The sequence below is a fragment of the Scyliorhinus torazame genome, chromosome 31 (assembly GCF_047496885.1).
Source record: "Scyliorhinus torazame isolate Kashiwa2021f chromosome 31, sScyTor2.1, whole genome shotgun sequence".
Lineage (NCBI taxonomy): Eukaryota > Metazoa > Chordata > Chondrichthyes > Carcharhiniformes > Scyliorhinidae > Scyliorhinus > Scyliorhinus torazame.
Genome location: NC_092737.1, coordinates 7,638,161 through 7,663,633, shown reverse-complemented (window position 1 = coordinate 7,663,633; position 25,473 = coordinate 7,638,161). Strand labels below are relative to the sequence as shown.

The 25,473-nt window shown below is 51.6% G+C and overlaps 1 protein-coding gene across 1 annotated transcript in view; it reads left to right on the top strand.

The window, feature by feature from the left end:
* The window catches only part of LOC140404558 (CTD nuclear envelope phosphatase 1-like), an 83,287-nt gene continuing 57,814 nt past the window's right edge, over window positions 1-25,473 (top strand). The window contains exon 1 of the mRNA XM_072493162.1: window positions 1-354. Coding sequence (XP_072349263.1) covers window positions 253-354 — 102 coding nt within the window. The 5' untranslated portion in view covers window positions 1-252. The remainder of the gene's footprint in view (window positions 355-25,473) is intronic.

The following is a 25,473-nucleotide window of genomic DNA, read 5'->3' as shown; positions in this document are numbered from 1 at the left end:
CGCGCCCCGCTCTGTCATGGCGGCTCTCATGCAGCTTCCGGTTTCAGTTTGCTCTCAGTGAGAAGCGGCCGGGAGGGAAGCGGCGGATTCAGGAGACCGAGAAGCGGAGCAGCGCCCCCGCCTCCTCCCCGGCCCGGGGGAGGCTCCTCCAAGCTGGGTTAGTCTGCTCGGCGCTCTCTCCCTCACCCCGGCCTTGGGGGCACTCGGTTCAAGCTGGAGAGCCCGGGCCCGGGGAGCTGGGGCCGGACCATCATGATGAAGACTCAGTGCCTCCTGGGCCTCAAAACCTTCGTGGCGTTCGCGGCCAAGGTCTGGAGCTTCATCCTCTACATCCTCCGGCGGCAGATCCGCACCGTGAGTCTCTTCAGCAGCACTAACTAGCACCACTGACTTAACCAGCAGCACCACCTTAACCAGCAGCACTGCCTTAACCAGCTCCACCGACTGAACCACTGACTTAACCAGCAGCACTGACTTAACCAGCTCCACCGACTGAACCACTGACTTAACCAGCAGCACGCATTAACCACTGACTTAACAAGCAGCACCGACATGACCAGCAGCATTGCCTTATCCGCTGACATAACCAGCAGCACAGCCTTAACCACTGCCTTAACCAGCAGCACAGCCTTAACCACTGCCTTAACCAGCAGCACCGCCTTAATCACTGACTTAACAAGCAGCTCCGACACGACCAGCAGCACTGCCTTATCCGCTGACTTAACCAGCAGCACAGCCTTAACCAGCAGCACTGACTTAACCAGCTCCACCGACTGAACCACTGACTTAACCAGCAGCACGCCTTAACCACTGACTTAACAAGCAGCACCGACATGACCAGCAGCATTGCCTTATCCGCTGACATAACCAGCAGCACAGCCTTAACCACTGCCTTAACCAGCAGCACAGCCTTAACCACTGCCTTAACCAGCAGCACCGCCTTAATCACTGACTTAACAAGCAGCTCCGACACGACCAGCAGCACTGCCTTATCCGCTGACTTAACCAGCAGCACCGCCTTAACCAGCAGCACTGACTTAACCAGCTCCACCGACTGAACCACAGACTTAACCAGCAGCACCTCCTTAACCACTGACTTAACAAGCAGCACCGACACGACCAGCAGCACTGCCTTATCCGCTGACATAACCAGCAGCACAGCCTTAATCACTGACTTAACCAACAGCACCGCCTTAACCAGCAGCACTGACTTAACCAGCTCCACCGACTTAACCACCTCCACCGACTGAACCACTGACTTAACCAGCAGCACCGACACGACCAGCAGCACTGCCTTATCCGCTGACATAACCAGCAGCACAGCCTTAACCAGCACTGACTTAACCAGCTCCACCGACTGAACCACTGACTTAACCAGCAGCACCGCCTTAACCACTGACTTAACAAGCAGCACCGACATGACCAGCTGCACTGCCTTATCCGCTGACATAACCAGCAGCACAGCCTTAACCACTGACTTAACCAGCAGCATCGCCGTAATCACTGACTTAACCAGCGGCACTGACATAACCAGAAGCACCACCTTAACCACTGACTGAACCAGCAGCATCGCCATAACCACTGACTTAGCAAGCAGCACCGACACAACCAGCAGCACCACCTTAACCACTGACTTAACCAGCTCCACCACCTTAACCACTTAACCAGCAGCACCGCCTTAACCACTAACTTAACAAGCAGCACCAACTCGACCAGCAGCACTGCCTTATCCACTGACATAACCAACAGCACAGCCTTAACCACTGACTTAACCAGCAGCATTGCCATAACCACTGACTTAACCAGCAGCACTGACACAACCAGCAGCACCAACTTAACCACTGACTTAACCAGCAGCATCGCCATAATCACTGACTTTAAAAAAAATAATAATTTAGAGTATCCAATTCGTTTTTCCAATTAAGGGGCAGTGTAGCCTGGCCAATCCACCTACCCTGCACAGCTTTGGGTTGTGGGGGTGAGACCCACGCAGACACGGGGAGAATGTGCAAACTCCACACTGCCAGTGACCCAGAGCCGGGATCGAACCTGGGACCTCGGCGCTGTGAGTCTGCAGTGCTAACCACTGTGCCACCGTGCTGCCCATAATCACTGACCTAACCAGGAGCACCGACACAACCAGAAGCACCGCCTTAACCAATGACTTAACCAGCAGTACCAACATAACCAGCACCACTGCTGACTTGTAACTTAACCAGCACCGCTGACTTAACCAGCACCGCTGACTTACTGCTGACTTAACCAGCACCGCTGACTTACTGCTGACTTAACCTGCGCCTCTGACTTACTGCTGACTTAACCAGGACCGCTGACTAACTGCTGACTTAACCAACACCGCTGACTTACTGCTGACTTAACCAACACCGCTGACTTACTGCTGAGTTAACCAGCACCGTTGACTTACTGCTGACTTAACCAAGACTGCTGACTTAACCAGCATCGCTGACTTACTGCTGACTTAACCAGCACCGCTGACTTACTGCTGACTTAACCAGCACCACTGACTCACTGCTGACTTAACCAGCACCACTGACTCACTGCTGACTTAACCAGCATCGCTGACTTACTGCTGACTAAACCAGCACAGCTGAGTTACTGCTGACTTAACCAAGACCGCTGACATACTGCTGACTTAACCAGCACCGCTGACTTACTGCTGACTTAAACAGCACCACTGACTTACTGCTGACTTAACCAGCGCCGCTGACTTAACCAGCACCACTGACTTACTGCTGAGTTAACCAGCACCACTGACTTACTGCTGACTTAACCAGCACCAGTGACTTACTGCTGACTTAACCAGCATCGCTGACTTACTGCTGACTTAACCAGCACCGCTGACACTGCTGACTTAACCAGCACCACTGACTTGCTGCTGAGTTAACCAGCATCGCTGACTTACTGCTGAGTTAACCAGCACCACTGACTTACTGCTGACTCAACCAGCACCACTGACTTACTGCTGACTTAACCAGCACCGCTGAGTTACTGCTGACTTAACCAGCACCAGAGTTACTGCGGAATTAACCAGCCCCGCTGACTTACTGCTGACTTAACCAGCATCGCTGACTTACTGCTGAGTTAACCAGCACCGTTGACTTACTGCTGACTTAACCAAGACTGCTGACTTAACCAGCATCGCTAACTTACTGCTGACTTAACCAGCACCACTGACTTACTGCTGACTTAACCAGCACCGCTGAGTTACTGCTGACTTAACCAGCACCACTGACTTACTGCTGACTTAACCAGCATCGCTGACTTACTGCTGAGTTAACCAGCACCACTGACTTACTGCTGACTTAACCAGCACCGCTGACTTACTGCTGACTTAACCAAGACTGCTGACTTAACCAGCATCGCTAACTTACTGCTGACTTAACCAGCACCACTGACTTACTGCTGACTTAACCAGCACCGCTGACTTACTGCTGACTTAACCAAGATCGCTGACTTACTGCTGACTTAACCAGCACCGCTGACTTACTGCTGACTTAACCAAGATCGCTGACTTACTGCTGACTTAACCAGCACCGTTGACTTACTGCTGACTTAACCAAGATCGCTGACTTACTGCTGACTTAACCAGCATCGCTGACTTACTGCTGAGTTAACCAGCACCGCTGACTTACTGCTGACTTAACCAGCACCGCTGACTTGTAACTTAACCAGCACCGCTGACTTAACCAGCACCACTGACTTACTGCTGAGTTAACCAGCAACGCTGAGTTACTGCTGACTTAACCAGCACCACTGACTTTCTACTGACTTAACCAGCATCGCTGACTTAACCAGCACCACTGACTCACTGCTGACTTAACCAGCACCGCTGACTTACTGCTGACTTAACCAGCACCGCTGACTTAACCAGCACCATTAACTTACTGCGGACTTAACCAACACCGCTGACTTACTGCTGACTTAACCAGCACCACTGACTTACTGCTGACTTAACCAGCATCGCTGACTTACTGCTGAGTTAACCAGCACCGCTGACTTACTGCTGACTTAACCAACACCGCTGACTTACTGCTGACTTAACCAGCATTCCTGACTTACTGCTGGCTTAACCAGCACCACTGACTTACTGCTGACTTAACCAGCACCACTGACTTACTGCTGACTTAACCAGCACTGTTGACATACTGCTGAGTTAACCAGCACCGCTGACTTACTGCTGAGTTAACCAGCATTGCTGACTTACTGCTGACTTAACCAGCACCGCTGACTTACTGCTGTCTTAACCAGCATCACTGACTTACTGCTGACTTAACCAGCACCACTGACTTAACCAGCAACACTGACTCACTGCTGACTTAACCAAGACCGCTGACTTACTGCTCACTTAACCAGCACCACTGACTTACTGCTGACTTAACCAGCACTGTTGACTTACTGCTGAGTTAACCAGCATCGCTGACTTACTGCTGACTTAACCAGCACCACTGACTCACTGCTGACTTAACCAGCACCGCTGACTTACTGCTGACTTAACCAGCATCGCTGACTCACTGCTGACTTAACCAGCACCGTTGACTTACTGCTGACTTAACCAAAACCGCTGACTTACTGCTGACTTAACCAGCACTGCTGACTTAACCAGCACCACTGACTTACTGCTCACTTAACCAGCATCACTGACTTACTGCTGACTTAACCAAGACCGCTGACTTACTGCTGACTTAACCAGCACCACTGACTTACTGCTGACTTAACCAGCACCACTGACTTACTGCTGACTTAACCAGCACCACCGACTTTCTACTGACTTAACCAGCACCACTGACTCACTGCTGACTTAACCAGCACCGCTGACTTACTGCTGACTTAACCAGCACCGCTGACTTAACCAGCACCGCTGACTTACTGCTGACTTAACCAGCACTGTTGACATACTGCTGAGTTAACCAGCATCGCTGAGTTATTGGTGACTTAACCAGCATCGCTGACTTACCGCTGACTTAACCAGCACCACTGACTTACTGCTGACTTAACCAGCATCGCTGACATACTGCTGACTTAACCAGCATCGCTGACTTACTGCTGACTTAACCTGCACCGCTGACTTACTGCTGACTTAACCTGCACCGCTGACTTACTGCTGACTTAACCAGCATCGTTGACTAACTGCTGACTTAACCAGCACCGCTGACTTAACCAGCACCACTGACTCACTGCTGACTTAACCAGCACCACTGACTTACTGCTGACTTAACCAGCATCGCTGAGTTATTTCTGACTTAACCAGCACCACTGACTTACTGCTGACTTAACCAGCATCGCTGACTTAATCTGCACCGCTGACTTACTGCTGACTTAACCTGCGCCACTGACTTACTGCGGACTTAAGCAGCATCGCTGACTTAACCTGCACCGCTGACTTACTGCTGACTTAACCAACACCGCTGACTTACTGCTGACTTAACCAACACCGCTGACTTACTGCTGACTTAACCAGCACCACTGACTTACTGCTGACTTAACCAGCATCGCTGACTTACTGCTGAGTTAACCAGCACCGCTGACTTACTGCTGACTTAACCAACACCACTGACTTACTGCTGACTTAACCAGCATTCCTGACTTACTGCTGGCTTAACCAGCACCACTGACTTACTGCTGACTTAACCAGCACCAGAGTTACTGCTGACTTAACCAGCACCACTGAGTTACTGCTGACTTAACTAGCATCACTGACTTACTGCTGACTTAACCAGCACCACTGACTTACTGCTGACTTAACCAGCACCAGAGTTACTGCTGACTTAACCAGCACCATTAACTTACTGCTGACTTAACCAGCATTCCTGACTTACTGCTGACTTAACCAGCATCGCTGACTTACTTCTGAGTTAACTAGCATCACTGACTTACTGCTGACTTAACCAGCACCGCTGACTTACTGCTGCTGTAACCAGCACCACTGACTTACTGATGACTTAACCAGCATCGCTGACTTACTGCTGACTTAACCAGCATTGCTGACTTACTGCTGACTTAACTAGCAATGCTGAGTTACTGCTGACTTAACCAGCACCGCTGACTTACTGCTGAGTTAACTAGCAACGCTGAGTTACTGCTGACTTAACCAGCACCACTGACTTACTGCTGACTTAACCAGCACCACTGACTTACTGCTGAGTTAACCAACACCGCTGACTTACTGCTGACTTAACCAGCGCCACTGACTTACTGCTGACTTAACCAGCACCGCTGACTTGTAACTTAACCAGCACCACTGACTTACTGCTGACTTAACCAGCACCGCTGACTTACTGCTGACTTAACCAGCATCGCTGACTTACTGCTGACTTAACCAAGACCGCTGACTTACTGCTGACTTAACCAGCACCACTGACTTACTGCTGACTTAACCAGCATCGCTGACTTACTGCTGAGTTAACCAACACCGCTGACTTACTGCTGACTTAACCAGCACCGCTGACTTGTAACTTAACCAGCATCGCTGACTTAACCAGCACCACTGACTTACTGCTGAGTTAACCAGCATCGCTGACTTACTGCTGACTTAACCAGCACCGCTGACTTGTAACTTAACCAGCACCGCTGACTTAACCAGCACCACTGACTTACTGCTGAGTTAACCAGCAACGCTGAGTTACTGCTGACTTAACCAGCACCGCTGACTTACTGCTGACTTAACCAGCACCAGAGTTACTGCTGACTTAACCAGCATCGCTGACTTACTGCTGACTTAACCAGCACTGTTGACTTACTGCTGAGTTAACCAGCATCGCTGAGTTATTTCTGACTTAACCAGCACCACTGACTTACTGCTGACTTAACCAAGACCGCTGACTTACTGCTGACTTAACCAGCACCACTGACTTACTGCTGACTTAACCAGCACCACTGACTTTCTGCTGACTTAACCAGCATCGCTGACTTACTGCTGAGTTAACCAACACCGCTGACTTACTGCTGACTTAACCAGCACGGCTGACTTGTAACTTAACCAGCACCGCTGACTTACTGCTGAGTTAACTAGCAACGCTGAGTTACTGCTGACTTAACCAGCACCACTGACTTACTGCTGACTTAACCAGCACCACTGACTTACTGCTGACTTAACCAGCACCAGAGTTACTGCTGACTTAACCAGCACCGCTGACTTTCTGCTGACTTAACCAGCACCACTGACTTACTGCTGAGTTAACCAACACCGCTGACTTACTGCTGACTTAACCAGCGCCACTGACTTACTGCTGACTTAACCAGCACCGCTGACTTGTAACTTAACCAGCACCACTGACTTACTGCTGACTTAACCAGCACAGCTGACTTACTGCTGACTTAACCAGCATCGCTGACTTACTGCTGACTTAACCAAGACCGCTGACTTACTGCTGACTTAACCAGCACCACTGACTTACTGCTGACTTAACCAGCACCACTGACTTTCTGCTGACTTAACCAGCATCGCTGACTTACTGCTGAGTTAACCAACACCGCTGACTTACTGCTGACTTAACCAGCACCGCTGACTTGTAACTTAACCAGCACCGCTGACTTAACCAGCACCACTGACTTACTGCTGAGTTAACCAGCATCGCTGACTTACTGCTGACTTAACCAGCACCGCTGACTTGTAACTTAACCAGCACCGCTGACTTAACCAGCACCACTGACTTACTGCTGAGTTAACCAGCAACGCTGAGTTACTGCTGACTTAACCAGCACCGCTGACTTACTGCTGACTTAACCAGCACCAGAGTTACTGCTGACTTAACCAGCATCGCTGACTTACTGCTGACTTAACCAGCACTGTTGACTTACTGCTGAGTTAACCAGCATCGCTGAGTTATTTCTGACTTAACCAGCACCACTGACTTACTGCTGACTTAACCAGCATCGCTGACTTACTGCTGACTTAACCAAGACCGCTGACTTACTGCTGACTTAACCAGCACCACTGACTTACTGCTGACTTAACCAGCACCACTGACTTTCTGCTGACTTAACCAGCACCACTGACTTACTGCTGACTTAACCAGCATCGCTGACTTACTGCTGAGTTAACCAACACCGCTGACTTACTGCTGACTTAACCAGCACGGCTGACTTGTAACTTAACCAGCACCGCTGACTTAACCAGCACCACTGACTTACTGCTGAGTTAACCAACATCGCTGACTTACTGCTGACTTAACCAGCAACGCTGAGTTACTGCTGACTTAACCAGCACCGCTGACTTACTGCTGACTTAACCAGCACCAGAGTTACTGCTGACTTAACCAGCATCGCTGACTTACTGCTGACTTAACCAGCACTGTTGACTTACTGCTGAGTTAACCAGCGTCGCTGAGTTATTTCTGACTTAACCAGCACCACTGACTTACTGCTGACTTAACCAGCACCGCTGACTTAATCTGCACCGCTGACTTACTGCTGACTTAACCTGCGCCACTGACTTACTGCTGACTTAACCAGCGCCACTGACTTACTGCTGACTTAAGCAGCATCGCTGACTTAACCTGCACCTCTGACTTACTGCGTACTTAACCAGCACCGCTGACTTACTGCGGACTTAACCAACACCACTGAGTTACTGCTGACTTAACCAGCACCACTGACTTACTGCTGACTTAAGCAGCATCGCTGACTTAACCTGCACCTCTGACTTACTGCGGACTTAACCAGCACCGCTGACTTACTGCTGACTTAACCAGCACCGCTGAGTTACTGCTGACTTAACCAGCACCACTGACTTACTGCTGACTTAAGCAGCATCGCTGACTTAACCTGCACCTCTGACTTACTGCGGACTTAACCAACACCGCTGACTTACTGCTGACTTAACCAGCACCGCTGAGTTACTGCTGACTTAACCAGCACCGCTGACTTACTGCTGACTTAACCAGCACCGCTGACTTACTGCTGACTTAACCAACACCGCTGACTTACTGCTGACTTAACCAGCACCGCTGAGTTACTGCTGACTTAGCCAGCACCACTGACTTACTGCTGACTTAACCAGCATCGCTGACTTACTGCTGAGTTAACCAGCACCGCTGACTTACTGCTGACTTAACCAGCATCGCTGACTTACTGCTGACTTAACCAGCACCAGAGTTACTGCTGACTTAACCAGCATCGCTGACTTACTGCTGACTTAACCAGCACTGTTGACTTACTGCTGAGTTAACCAGCATCGCTGAGTTATTTCTGACTTAACCAGCACCACTGACTTACTGCTGACTTAACCTGCGCCACTGACTTACTGCGGACTTAACCAACACCGCTGACTTACTGCTGACTTAACCAGCACCAGAGTTACTGCTGACTTAGCCAGCATCGCTGACTTACTGCTGACTTAACCAACACCGCTGACTTACTGCTGACTTAACCAGCACCGCTGAGTTACTGCTGACTTAACCAGCATCACTGACTTACTGCTGACTTAACCAGCACCGCTGACTTACTGCTGACTTAACCAACACCACTGACTTACTGCTGACTTAACCAGCATTCCTGACTTACGGCTGACTTAACCAGCATTCCTGACTTACTGCTGACTTAACCAGCACCACTGACTTACTGCTGACTTAACCAGCACCAGAGTTACTGCTGACTTAACTAGCATCACTGACTTACTGCTGACTTAACCAGCACCACTGACTTACTGCTGACTTAACCAGCACCAGAGTTACTGCTGACTTAACCAGCACCATTAACTTACTGCTGACTTAACCAGCATTCCTGACTTACTGCTGACTTAACCAGCATTCCTGGCTTACTTCTGAGTTAACTAGCATCACTGACTTACTGCTGACTTAACCAGCACCGCTGACTTACTGATGACTTAACCAGCAACGCTGAGTTACTGCTGACTTAACCAGCATCGCTGACTTACTGCTGACTTAACCAGCACCACTGACTTACTGCTGACTTAACTAGCAATGCTGAGTTACTGCTGACTTAACCAGCATCGCTGAATTACTGCTGACTTAACCAGCACCATTGACTTACTGCTGACTTAACCAGCACCAGAGTTACTGCTGACTTAACCAGCACCGCTGACTTACTGCTGACTTAACCAGCACCACTGACTTACTGCTGACTTAACCAGCACCAGAGTTACTGCTGACTTAACCAGCACCGCTGACTTTCTGCTGACTTAACCAGCACCGCTGACTTACTGCTGACTTAACCAGCACCACTGACTTACTGCTGACTTAACCAGCATCGCTGACTTACTGCTGAGTTAACCAACACCGCTGACTTACTGCTGAGTTAACCAACACCGCTGACTTACTGCTGACTTAACCAGCGCCACTGACTTACTGCTGACTTAACCAGCACCACTGACTTGTAACTTAACCAGCACCGCTGACTTAACCAGCACCGCTGACTTACTGCTGACTTAACCAAGACCGCTGACTTACTGCTGACTTAACCAAGACCGCTGACTTTCTGCTGACTTAACCAGCACCACTGACTTACTGCTGACTTAAACAGCATCGCTGACTTACTGCTGAGTTAACCAACACCGCTGACTTACTGCTGACTTAACCAGCGCCACTGACTTACTGCTGACTTAACCAGCACCACTGACTTGTAACTTAACCAGCACCGCTGACTTAACCAGCACCGCTGACTTACTGCTGACTTAACCAAGACCGCTGACTTACTGCTGACTTAACCAAGACCGCTGACTTTCTGCTGACTTAACCAGCACCACTGACTTTCTGCTGACTTAACCAGCATCGCTGACTTACTGCTGAGTTAACCAACACCGCTGACTTACTGCTGACTTAACCAGCACCGCTGACTTGTAACTTAACCAGCACCGCTGACTTAACCAGCACCACTGACTTACTGCTGAGTTAACCAGCATCGCTGACTTACTGCTGACTTAACCAGCAACGCTGAGTTACTGCTGACTTAACCAGCACCGCTGACTTACTGCTGACTTAACCAGCACCAGAGTTACTGCTGACTTAACCAGCATCGCTGACTTACTGCTGACTTAACCAGCACCAGAGTTACTGCTGACTTAACCAGCACCGCTGACTTGCTGCTGACTTAACCAGCATCGCTGACTTGCTGCTGATTTAACCAAGACCGCTGACTTACTGCTGACTTAACCAGCACCACTGACTTACTGCTGACTTAACCAGCATCGCTGACTTGCTGCTGATCTAACCAGCACCGCTGACTTACTGCTGACTTAACCAGCATCGCTGACTTACTGCTGACTTAACCTGCACCACTGACTTACTGCTGACTTAACCAAGACCGCTGGCTTACTGCTGACTTAACCACCAACGCTGACTTACTGCTGCTGTAACGAGCACCACTGACTTACTGCTGACTTAACCAAGACCGCTGACTTACTGCTGACTTAACCAGCAACGCTGACTTACTGCTGACTTAACCAGCATCGCTGACTTACTGCTGACTTAACCTGCACCACTGACTTACTGCTGACTTAACCAAGACCGCTGGCGTACTGCTGACTTAACGATGACCACTGACTTACTGCTGACTTAACCAGCACCAGAGTTACTGCTGACTTAACCAGCACCACTGACTTACTGCTGACTTAACCAGCAATGCTGAGTTACTGCTGACTTAACCAGCATCGCTGACTTACTACTGACTTAACCAGCACCACTGACTTACTGCTGAGTTAACTAGCAACGCTGAGTTACTGCTGACTTAACCAGCACCACTGACTTACTGCTGACTTAACCAGCACCGCTGAGTTACTGCTGACTTAACCAGCACCGCTGACTTACTGCTGAGTTAACTAGCATCACTGACTTACTGCTGACTTAACCAGCACCGCTGACCTACTGCTGAGTTAACGAAGACCACTGACTTACTGCTGAGTTAACGAAAACCACTGACTTACTGCTGACTTAACCAGCACCACTGACTTACTGCTGAGTTAACCAGCATAACTGACTTACTGCTGACTTAACCAGCACCGCTGACTTACTGCTGACTTAACGAAGACCACTGACTTACTGCTGACTTAACCAGCATCGCTGACTTACTGCTGACTTAACCAGCCTCACTGACTTACTGCTGACTTAACCAGCATCGCTGACTTACTGCTGAGTTAACTAGCACCACTGACTTACTGCTGACTTAACCAGCACCGCTGACTAACTGCTGACTTAACCAGCACCAGAGTTACTGCTGAGTTAACCAGCACCACTGACTTACTGCTGACTTAACCAGCATTCCTGACTTACTGCTGAGTTAACCAGCACCACTGACTTACTGCTGACTTAACCAGCACCAGAGTTACTGCTGACTTAACCAGCATCCCTGACTTACCCACACCAGATATTTGGAATTGAAATGAAAGGAGAGGCTTCGCCTGATGGATTAAAATCTCCACACCGTGTCTGTTGTTTAAAGACATAAATGAGAAATGTTTGAGGGCCGTGTGCTGTGCGTTCTCCCTCCGGTCAAACACCAATTGGGTTTCGCTGTGTTAAAATAGAAAAAGCTGATTGTCATAATTCAACCAAATCAGAATGTCAAGAGAGACAATATTGGGAGGGACGGGTCTGTCAGTGTCTAACACTGGGGTACAGTACTGGTGGGGACGGATCTGTCACTGTATAACACTGGGGTACAGTACTGGGGGGGACGGGTCTGTCACTGGAGAACACTGGGGTACAGTACTGGTGGGGACGGATCTGTCACTGTATAACACTGGGGTACAGTACTGGTGGGGACGGGTCTGTCACTGTATAACACTGGGGTACAGTACTGGTGGGGACGGATCTGTCACTGTATAACACTGGGGTACAGTACTGGTGGGGACGGGCCTGTCACTGTATAACACTGGGGTACAGTACTGGTGGGGACGGGTCTGTCACTGTATCACACTGGGGTACAATACTGGTGGGGATGGGTCTGTCACTGTATAACACTGGGGTACAGTACTGGTGGGGACGGGTCTGTCACTGTATAACACTGGGGTACAGTACTGGTGGGGACGGGTCTGTCACTGTATAACACGGGTACAGGACTGGTGCGGATGGGCCTGTCACTGTATAACACTGGGGTACAGTACTGGTGGTGACGGGTCTGTCACTATAACACTGGGGTACAGTACTGGTGGGAAAGGGTCTGTCACTATGACACTGGGGTATAGTACTGGTGGGGAAGGGTCTGTCTCTGTATAACACTAGGGTACAGTACTGGTGGGATGGGTCTGTCACTGTATATCACTGGGGTACAGTACTGGTGGGGACAGTTCTGTCACTGTATAACACTGGGGTACAGTACTGGTGCGGACGGGTCTGTCACTGTATTACACTGGGGTACAGTACTGGTGGGGTCTTGTCTGTCACTGGATAACACTGGGGTACAGTACTGGTGGGGAAGGGTCTGTTACTATGACACTGGGGTATAGTACTGGTGGGGACGGGTCTGTCACTGTATAACACGGGTACAGTACTGGTGCGGACGGGCCTGTCACTGTATAACACTAGGGTACAGTACTGGTGGGGACAGGTCTGTCACTGTATAACACTGGGGTACAGTACTGGTGGGGACGGCTCTGTTACTATGACACTGGGGTATAGTACTGGTGGGGAAGGGTCTGTCTCTGTATAACACTAGGGTACAGTACTGGTGGGGCCGGGTCTGTCACTGTATAACACTGGGGTACAGTACTTGTGCGGATGGGTCTGTCACTGTATTACACTGGGGTACAGTACTGGTGGGGATGGGTCTGTCAGTGTATAACACTGGGGTACAGTACTGGTGGGGACGGGTCTGTCACTGTATAACACTGGGGTACAGTACTAGTGGGGACGGGTCTGTCACTGTATAACACTGGGGTACAGTACTGGTGGGGACGGGTCTGTCGCTGTATAACACTGGGGTACAGTACTGGTGGGGACGGGTCTGTCGCTGTATAACACTGGGGTACAGTACTGGTGGTGACGGGTCTGTCACTGTATAACACTGGGGTACAGTACTGGTGGTGACGGGTCTGTCACTGTATAACACTGGGGTACAGTACTGGTGGGGACAGGTCTGTCACTGTATAACACGGGTACAGTACTGGTGGGGATGCGCCTGTCACTGGATTACACTGGGGTACAGTACTGGTGGGGATGCGTCTGTCACTGTATAACACTGGGGTACAGTACTGGTGGGGACAGGTCTGTCACTGTATAACACTAGGGTACAGTACTGGTGGGGACGGGTCTGTCACTGTATAACACTGGGGTACAGTACTGGTGGGGACGGGTCTGTCACTGTATAACACTGGGCTACAGTACTGGTGGGGATGGGTCTGTCACTGTATAACACTGGGGTACAGTACTGGTGGGGACGGGTCTATCACTGTATAACACTGGGGTACAGTACTGGTGGGGATGCGCCTGTCACTGGATTACACTGGGGTACAGTACTGGTGGGGATGCGTCTGTCACTGTATAACACTGGGGTACAGTACTGGTGGGGACAGGTCTGTCACTGTATAACACTAGGGTACAGTACTGGTGGGGACGGGTCTGTCACTGTATAACACTGGGGTACAGTACTGGTGGGGACGGGTCTGTCACTGTATAACACTGGGGTACGGTACTGGTGAGGACAGGTCTGTCACTGCATAACACTGGGGTACAGCACTGGTGGGGACGGGTCTGTCACTGTATAACACTGGGTACAGTACTGGTGGGGACGGGTCTGTCACTGTATAACACTGGGGTATAGTACTGGTGGGGACGGGTCTGTCACTGTATAACACTGGGGTACAGTACTGGTGGGGACGGTCTGTCACTGTATAACACTGGGGTACGGTGCAGGTGAGGACAGGTCTGTCACTGTATAACACTGGGGTACAGTACTGTTGGGGACGGTCTATCGCTGTATAACACTGGGGTACAGTACTGGTGGGGACGGGTCTGTCAGTGTATAACACTGGGTACACTACTGGTGGGGATGGGTCTGTCACTGTATAACACTGGGGTGCGGTGCTGGTGAGGACGGGACTGTCACTGTATAACACTGGGGTACAGTACTGGTGGGGACGGGTCTGTCACTGTATAACACTTGGGTACAGTACTGGTGGGGACGGGTCTGTCACTGTATAACACAGGGGTACAGTACTGGTGGGGACGGGTCTAACTGTATAACACTGGGGTACGGTACTGGTGGGGACGGGTCTGTCACTGTATAACACTGGGGTACAGTACTGGTGGGGATGGGTGTGCCACTGTATAACACTGGGGTACGGTACTGGTGGGGATAGGTCTGTCACTGTATAACACTGGGGTACAGTACTGGTGGGGACGGGTGTGCCACTGTATAACACTGGGGTACAGTACTGGTGGGGATGGGTCTCTCACTGTATAACACTGGGGTACAGTACTGGTGGGGACGGGTCTGTCAGTGTATAACACTGGGTTACAGTACTGGTGGGGATGGGTCTGTCACTGTATAACACTGGGGTACAGTACTGGTGGGGACGGGTCTGTCACTATAACACTGGGGTACGGTGCTGGTGAGGACGGGTCTGTCACTGTATAACACTGGGGTACAGTTCTCGTGGGGACGGGTCTGTCACTGTAACACGGGTGCGGTGCTGGTGGGGACGGGTCTGTCACTGTATAACACTGGGGTACAGTACTAGTGGGGACGGGCCTGTCACTGTATAACACTGGGGTACAGTACTGGTGGGGATGGGTCTGTCACTGTATAACACTGGGGTACAGTACTGGTGGGGACGGTCTGTCACTGTATAACACTGGGGTACAGTACTGGTGGGGACGGGTCTTTCACTGTATAACACTGGGGTACAGTACTGGTGGGGACGGGTCCGTCACTGGATAACACTGGGGTACGGTGCAGGTGAGGACAGGTCTGTCACTGTATAACACTGGGGTACAGTACTGGTAGGGATGGGTCTGTCACTGTATAACACTGGGGTGCGGTGCTGGTGAGGACGGGTCTGTCACTGTATAACACTGGGGTACAGTACTGGTGGGGACGGGTCTGTCACTGTATAACACTGAGGTACAGTACTGGTGGGAACGGGTCTGTCACTGTATAACACTGGGGTACAGTACTGGTGGGGACGGGTCTGTCACTGTATAACACTGGGGTACAGTACTGGTGGGGACGGGTCTGTCACTGTATAACACTCGGGTACAGTACTGGTGGGGACGGGTCTGTCACTGTATAACACGGGTACAGTACTGGTGGGGACGGGTCTAACTGTATAACACTGGGGTACGATACTGGTGGGGACGGGTCTGTCACTGTATAACACTGGGGTACAGTACTGGTGGGGATGGGTGTGCCACTGTATAACACTGGGGTACAGTACTGGTGGGGACGGGTGTGCCACTATAACACTGGGGTACAGCACTGGTGGGGATGTGTCTGTCGCTGTATAACACTGTGGTACAGTACTGGTGGGGACGGGTCTGTCACTGTATAACACTGGGGTACAGTACTGGTGGGGACGGGTGTGCCACTATAACACTGGGGTACGGTGCAGGTGAGCACAGGTCTGTCACTGTATAACGCTGGGGCACAGTACTGGTGGAGACGGGTGTGTCACTGTATATCACTGGGGTACAGTACTGGTGGGGACGGGTTTGTCACTGTATAACACTGGGGTACAGTACTGGTGGGGACGGGTCTGTCACTGTATCACACTCGGGTACAGTACTGGTGGGGACGGGTCTGTCACTGTATAACACTAGGGTACGGTGCTGGTGAGGACAGGTCTGTCACTGTATAACACTGGGGTACAGTACTGGTGGGGACGGGTCTAACTGTATAACACTGGGGTACAGTACTGGTGGGGACGGGTCTGTCACTGTATAACACTGGGGTACAGTACTGGTGGGGACGGGTCTAACTGTATAACACTGGGGTACGGTACTGGTGGGGACGGGTCTGTCACTGTATAACACTGGGGTACAGTACTGGTGGGGACGGGTGTGCCACTGTATAACACTGGGGTACAGTACTGGTGGGGACGGGTCTGTCACTGTATAACACTGGAGTACAGTACTGGTGGGGATGGGTCTGTCACTGTATAACACTGGGGGACAGTACTGGTGGGGATGGGTCTGTCACTATGTAACACTGGGGTACAGTACTGGTGGGGACGGGTCTGTCACTGTATAACACTGGGGTACAGTACTGGTGGAGACTGGTCTGTCACTGTATAACACTGGGGTACAGTACTGGTGGGGACAGGTCTGTCACTGTATAACACTGGGGTACAGTACTGGTGGGGACGGGTCTGTCACTGTATAACACTAGGGTACGGTACTGGTGGGGACAGGTCTGTCACTGTTTCACACTGGGGTACGGTGCAGGTGAGCACAGGTCTGTCACTGTATAACACTGGGGTACAGTACTGGTGGGGACGGGTCTGTCACTAACACGGGTGCGGTGCTGGTGGGGACAGGTCTGTCACTGTATAACACTGGGGTACAGTACTGGTGGGGACGGGCCTGTCACTGTAAAACACTGGGGTACAGTACTCGTGGGGACGGGTCTGTCACTGTAACACGGGTGCGGTGCTGGTGGGGACAGGTCTGTCACTGTATAACACTGGGGTACAGTACTGGTGGGGACGGGTGTGCCACTGTATAACACTGGGGTACAGTACTGGTGGGGACGGGTCTAACTGTATAACACTGGGGTACAGTACTGGTGGGGACGGGTCTGTCACTGTATAACACTGGGGTACAGTACTGGTGGGGACGGGTCTAACTGTATAACACTAGGGTACGGTACTGGTGGGGACGGGTCTGTCACTCTTTAAGACTGGGGTACGGTACTGGTGGGGATGGGTGTGCCACTGTATAACACTGGGGTACGGTACTGGTGGGGACAGGTCTTTCACTGTATAACACTGGGGTACAGTACTGGTGGGGACGGGTGTGCCACTGTATAACACTGGGGTACAGTACTGGTGGGGACGGGTCTGTCACTGTATAACACTGGGGTACAGTACTGGTGGGGACGGGTCTGTCACTATAACACTGGGGTACGGTGCTTGTGAGGACGGGTCTGTCACTGTATAATCCTGGGGTACAGTACTAGTGGTGACGGGTCTGTCACTGTATAACACTGGGATACAGTACTGGTGGGGACGGGTCTGTCACTGTATAACACTGGGGTACAGTACTGGTGGGGACAGGTCTGTAACTGTAGAACACTAGGGTACGGTACTGGTGGGGACAGGTCTGTCACTGTTTCACACTGGGGTACGGTGCAGGTGAGCACAGGTCTGTCACTGTATAACACTGGGGTACAGTACTGGTGGGGACGGGTCTGTCACTGTATAACACTGGGGTACAGTACTGGTGGGGACGGGCCTGTCACTGTATAACACTGGGGTACAGTACTGGTGGGGATGGGTCTGTCACTGTATAACACTGGGGTACGGTACTGGTGGGGATGGGTCTGTCACTGTATAACACTGGGGTACAGTACTGGTGGGGACGGGTCTGTAACTAGAACACTGGGGTACGGTACTGGTGGGGACATGTCTGTCACTCCAAAACACTGGGGTACAGTACTGGTGGGGACGGGTCTAACTGTATAACACTGGGGTACGGTACTGGTGGGGACGGGTCTGTCACTGTATAACACTGGGGTACAGTACTGGTGGGGACGGGTGTGCCACTGTATAACACTGGGGTACAGTACTGGTGGGGACGGGTCTGTCACTGTATAACACTGGAGTACAGTACTGGTGGGGATGGGTCTGTCACTGTATAACACTGGGGGACAGTACTGGTGGGGATGGGTCTGTCACTATGTAACACTGGGGTACAGTACTGGTGGGGACGGGTCTGTCACTGTATAACACTGGGGTACAGTACTGGTGGAGACGGGTCTGTCACTGTATAACACTGGGGTACAGTACTGGTGGGGACAGGTCTGTCACTGTATAACACTGGGGTACAGTACTGGTGGGGACGGGTCTGTCACTGTATAACACTAGGGTACGGTACTGGTGGGGACAGGTCTGTCACTGTTTCACACTGGGGTACGGTGCAGGTGAGCACAGGTCTGTCACTGTATAACACTGGGGTACAGTACTGGTGGGGACGGGTCTGTCACTGTAACACGGGTGCGGTGCTGGTGGGGACGGGTCTGTCACTGTATAACACTGGGGTACAGTACTGGTGGGGACGGGTCTGTCACTGTATAACACTGGGGTACAGTACTGGTGGGGACAGGCCTGTCACTGTATAACACTGGGGTACAGTACTGGTGGGGACGGGTCTGTCACTGTATAACGCTGGGGCACAGTACTGGTGGAGACGGGTGTGTCACTGTATATCACTGGGGTACAGTACTGGTGGGGACGGGTTTGTCACTGTATAACACTGGGGTACAGTACTGGTGGGGACTGGTCTGTCACTGTATAACACTGGGGTACAGTACTGGTGGAGACGGGTCTGTCACTGTATAACACTGGGGGACAGTACTGGTGGGGATGGGTCTGTCACTATGTAACACTGGGGTACAGTACTGGTGGGGACGGGTCTGTCACTGTATAACACTGGGGTACAGTACTGGTGGAGACTGGTCTGTCACTGTATAACACTGGGGTACAGTATTGGTGGGGACAGGTCTGTCACTGTATAACACTGGGGTACAGTACTGGTGGGGACGGGTCTGTCACTGTATAACACTAGGGTACGGTACTGGTGGGGACAGGTCTGTCACTGTTTCACACTGGGGTACTGTGCAGGTGAGCACAGGTCTGTCACTGTATAACACTGGGGTACAGTACTGGTGGGGACGGGTCTGTCACTAACACGGGTGCGGTGCTGGTGGGGACGGGTCTGTCACTGTATAACACTGGGGTACAGTACTGGTGGGGACGGGCCTGTCACTGTAAAACACTGGGGTACAGTACTCGTGGGGACGGGTCTGTCACTGTAACACGGGTGCGGTGCTGGTGGGGACAGGTCTGTCACTGTATAACACTGGGGTACAGTACTGGTGGGGACGGGTGTGCCACAGTATATCACTGGGGTACAGTACTGGTGGGGACGGGTCTAACTGTATAACACTGGGGTACAGTACTGGTGGGGACGGGTCTGTCACTGTATAACACTGGGGTACAGTACTGGTGGGGACGGGTCTAACTGTATAACACTAGGGTACGGTACTGGTGGGGACGGGTCTGTCACTGTTTAAGACTGGGGTACGGTACTGGTGGGGATGGGTGTGCCACTGTATAACACTGGGGTACGGTACTGGTGGGGACAGGTCTGTCACTGTATAACACTGGGGTACAGTACTGGTGGGGACGGGTGTGCCACTGTATAACACTGGGGTACAGTACTGGTGGGGACGGGTCTGTCACTATAACACTGGGGTACGGTGCTTGTGAGGACGGGTCTGTCACTGTATAATCCTGGGGTACAGTACTAGTGGTGACGGGTCTGTCACTGTATAACACTGGGATACAGTACTGGTGGGGACGGGTCTGTCACTGTATAACACTGGGGTACAGTACTGGTGGGGACGGGTCTGTAACTATAACACTGGGGTACAGTACTGGTGGGGACGGGTTTGTCACTGTATAACACTGGGGTACAGTACTGGTGGGGGCAAGCCTGTCACTGTATAACACTGGGGTACAGTACTGGTGGGGACGAGTCTGTCACTGTATAACACTGGGGTACAGTACTGGTGGGGACGGGTCTGTCACTGTATAACGCTGGGGCACAGTGCTGGTGGAGACGGGTGTGTCACTGTATATCACTGGGGTACACTACTGGTGGGGACGGGTTTGTCACTGTATAACACTGGGGTACAGTACTGGTGGGGACTGGTCTGTCACTGTATAACACTGGGGTACAGTACTGGTGGGGACGGGTCTGTCATTGTATAACACTGGGGTACAGTACTGGTGGGGACGGATCTGCTGCTGTATAACACTGGGGTACAGTACTGGTGGGGACGGGTCTGTCACTGTATAACACTGGGGTACAGTACTGGTGGGGACGGGTCTGTCACTGTTTCACACTGGGGTACGGTGCAGGTGAGCACAGGTCTGTCACTGTATAACACTGGGGTACAGTACACGTGGGGACGGGTCTGTCACTGTAACACGGGTGCGGTGCTGGTGGGGACGGGTCTGTCACTGTATTACACTGGGGTACAGTACTGGTGGGGACGGGTCTGTCACTGTATAACACTACGGTACAGTACTGGTGGGGATGGGTCTGTCACTGTATAACACTGGGGTACAGTACTGGTGGCGACGGGTCTGTAACTATAACACTGGGGTACGGTACTGGTGGGGACATGTCTGTCACTCTATAACACTGGGGTACAGTACTGGTGGGGACAAGCCTGTCACTGTATAACACTGGGGTACAGTACTGGTGGGGACGGTCTGTCACTGTATAACACTGGGGTACAGTACTGGTGGGGACAGGCCTGTCACTGTATAACACTGGGGTACAGTACTGGTGGGGACGGGTCTGTCACTGTATAACGCTGGGGCACAGTACTGGTGGAGACGGGTGTGTCACTGTATATCACTGGGGTACAGTACTGGTGGGGACGGGTTTGTCACTGTATAACACTGGGGTACAGTACTGGTGGGGACTGGTCTGTCACTGTATAACACTGGGGTACAGTACTGGTGGAGACGGGTCTGTCACTGTATAACACTGGGGTACAGTACTGGTGGGGACGGGTCTGTCACTGTATAACACTGGGGTACAGTACTGGTGGGGACGGGTCTGTCACTGTATAACCCTGGGGTACAGTACTGGTGGGGACGGGTCTGTCACTGTATAACACTGGGGTACAGTACTGGTGGGGACGGGTCTGTCACTGTATAACACGAGGGTACGGTGCTGGTGAGGACAGGTCTGTCACTGTATAACACTGGGGTACAGTACTGGTGGGGACGGGTCTAACTGTATAACACTGGGGTACAGTACTGGTGGGGACGGGTCTGTCACTATAACACTGGGGTACAGTACTGGTGGGGACAGGTCTAACTGTATAACACTGGGGTACGGTACTGGTGGGGACAGGTCTGTCACTGTATAACACTAGGGTACAGTACTGGTGGGGACTGGTGTGCCACTGTATAACACTGGGATACAGTACTGGTGGGGACGGGTCTGTCACTGTATAACACTGGGGTACAGTACTGGTGGGGACGGGTCTGTCACTGTATAACACTGGGTTACAGTACTGGTGGGGATGGGTCTGTCACTGTATAACACTGGGGTACAGTCCTGGTGGGGACGGGTCTGTAACTATAACACTGGGGTACGGTGCTGGTGAGGACGGGTCTGTCACTGTATAATCCTGGGGTACAGTACTAGTGGGGACGGGTCTGTCACTGCATAACACTGGGATACAGTACCGGTGGGGACGGGTCTGTCACTGTATAACACTGGGGTACAGTACTGGTGGGGACGGGTCTGTCACTGTAGAACACTAGGGTACGGTACTGGTGGGGACAGGTCTGTCACTGTTTCACACTGGGCTGCAGTACTGGTGGGGACGGGTCTGTCACTGTAACACGGGTGCGGTGCTGGTGGGGACGGGTTTGTCACTGTATAACACTGGGGTACAGTACTGGTGGGGACTGGTCTGTCACTGTATAACACTGGGGTACAGTACTGGTGGAGACGGGTCTGTCACTGTATAACACTGGGGTACAGTACTGGTGGGGACGGGTCTGTCGCTGTATAACACTGGGGTACAGTACTGGTGGAGACGGGTCTGTCACTGTATAACACTGGGGTACAGTACTGGTGGGGACGGGTCTGTCACTGTATAACACTTGGGTACAGTACTGGTTGGGACGGGTCTGTCACTGTATAACACTGGGGTACAGTACTGGTGGGGATGGGTCTGCCACTGTATAACACTGGAGTGCAGTACTGGTGGGGACGGGTCTGTCACTGTATAACACTAGGGTACAGTACTGGTGGGGACAGGCCTGTCACTGTATAACACTGGGGTACAGTACTGGTGGGGACGGGTCTGTCACTGTATAACACTCGGGTACAGTACTGGTGGGGACGGGTCTGTCACAGGATAACACTGGGGTACAGTACTGGTGGGGTCTTGTCTGTCACTGGATAACACTGGGGTACAGTACTGGTGGGGAAGGGTCTGTTACTATGACACTGGGGTATAGTACTGGTGGGGAAGGGCCTGTCTCTGTATAACACTGGGGAACAGTACTGGTGCGGACGGGTCTGTCACTGTATTACACTGGGGTACAGTACTGGTGGAGACGGGTCTGTCACCATAACACTGGGGTACAGTACTGGTGGGGACGGGTCTGTCGCTTTATTACACTGGGGTACAGTACTGGTGGGGACGGGTCTGTCACTGTATAACACTGGGGTACAGTACTGGTGGGGACGGGTCTGTCACTGTATAACACGGGTACAGTACTGGTGCGGACCGGCCTGTCACTGTATAACACTGGGGTACAGTACTGGTGGGGACAGGTCTGTCACTGGATAACACTGGGGTACAGTACTGGTGGGAAAGGGTCTGTCTCTGTATAACACTAGGGTACAGTACTGGTGGGACGGGTCTGTCACTGTATAACACTGAGGTACAGTACTGGTGGGGACAGTTCTGTCACTGTATAACACTGGGGTACAGTACTGGTGGGGAAGGGTCTGTCTCTGTATAACACTGGGGTACAGTACTGGTGCGGACGGGTCTGTCACTGTATTACACTGGGGTACAGTACTGGTGGAGACGGGTCTGTCACTATAACACTGGGGTACAGTACTGGTGGGGAAGGGTCTGTTACTATGACACTGGGGTATAGTACTGGTGGGGAACGGTCTGTCTCTGTATAACACTGGGGTACAGTACTGGTGCGGACGGGTCTGTCACTATTACACTGGGGTACAGTACTGGTGGAGACGGGTCTGTCACTATAACACTGGGGTACAGTACTGGTGGGGACGGGTCTGTCACTGTATAACACTGGGGTACAGTACTGGTGGGGACGGTCTGTCACTGTATAACACTGGGGTACAGTACTGGTGGGGACGGGTCTGTCACTGTATAACACGGGTACAGTACTGGTGCGGACGGGCCTGTCACTGTATAACACTAGGGTACAGTACTGGTGGGGACAGGTCTGTCACTGGATAACACTGGGGTACAGTACTGGTGGGAAAGTGTCTGTTACTATGACACTGGGGTATAGTACTGGTGGGGAAGGGTCTGTCTCTGTATAACACTAGGGTACAGTACTGGTGGGACGGGTCTGTCACTGTATATCACTGGGGTACAGTACTGGTGGGGACAGTTCTGTCACTGTAACACTGGGGTACAGTACTTGTGCGGACGGGTCTGTCACTGTATTACACTGGGGGACAGTACTGGTGGGGACGGGTCTGTCACTGTATAACACTCGGGTACAGTACTGGTGGGGACGGGTCTGTCACTGTATAACACTGGGGTACAGTACTGGTGGGGACGGGTCTGTCACTGTATAACACTGGGGTACAGTACTGGTGGGGACGGGTCTGTCACTGTATAACACTGGGGTACAGTACTGGTGGGGACGGGTCTGTCACTGTATAACACGGGTACAGTACTGGTGCGGACGGGCCTGTCACTGTATAACACTGGGGTACAGTACTGGTGGGGACGGGTCTGTCACTCTATAACACTAGGGTACAGTACTGGTGTGGACGGGTCTGTCACTGTGTGACACTGGGGTACAGTACTGGTGGGGACGGGTCTGTCACTTGTTGCTCATTTTAGCCTTTGTTTAATTGCTCTTGTTCTATCACCTTTGCTCTTGAGTCGCCAGGTATCTTTCTGATACCGCCACACACCGATTAGTAAGAGTTAAATCAACGCACATTTATTATATGTAGTAATCAATACTTGTGCATTAATTCTACTTCTAAGCTACTTCCTACAACTAACAGGCCAATACTTAACTTTGGAAATGACCCAGGTCAGGGAAACGAATGGCCTTTCGTATGGGTTCTGAGCCTGCGGGATTCAAAGCTGGTACAGGTCGATAGTCAGGAGTGTCTATCTCGTAGCGAGCGTTGGAGTAAGACTTACGGTTCTCCCGGCTGTTGTAGAAGGTCAGCAGAAGGGTCTCGAAGAGTGTGGAGAGGAGAAGAAGGGTGCAGTAGGGGCGATTTGAACTTGGACTCTATTCTTATAGTCCCCAGGGGCTTCCTGCCTTTCGGGGCGGACCCTGTACCTGGTTCCAAGTGATTGGACTTCGTCCCAATCACTTGGTTCGATATTCTCCAATGCTGGAGCGATTCCTTGATCAATGGGCGGTTTCGAGGTGGTGGTTCACCTCTCTTTTGTGTAGGCTCCTGCTGGCGCCGAAAAGTCTGGGTTGGCTTTGTGTGTCTAATTTGTAGCATATTGTTCCCGGGGATTGCTGATTAGTATTCAGATGGCTGGTGTGTTATGTTGATGGCTGCA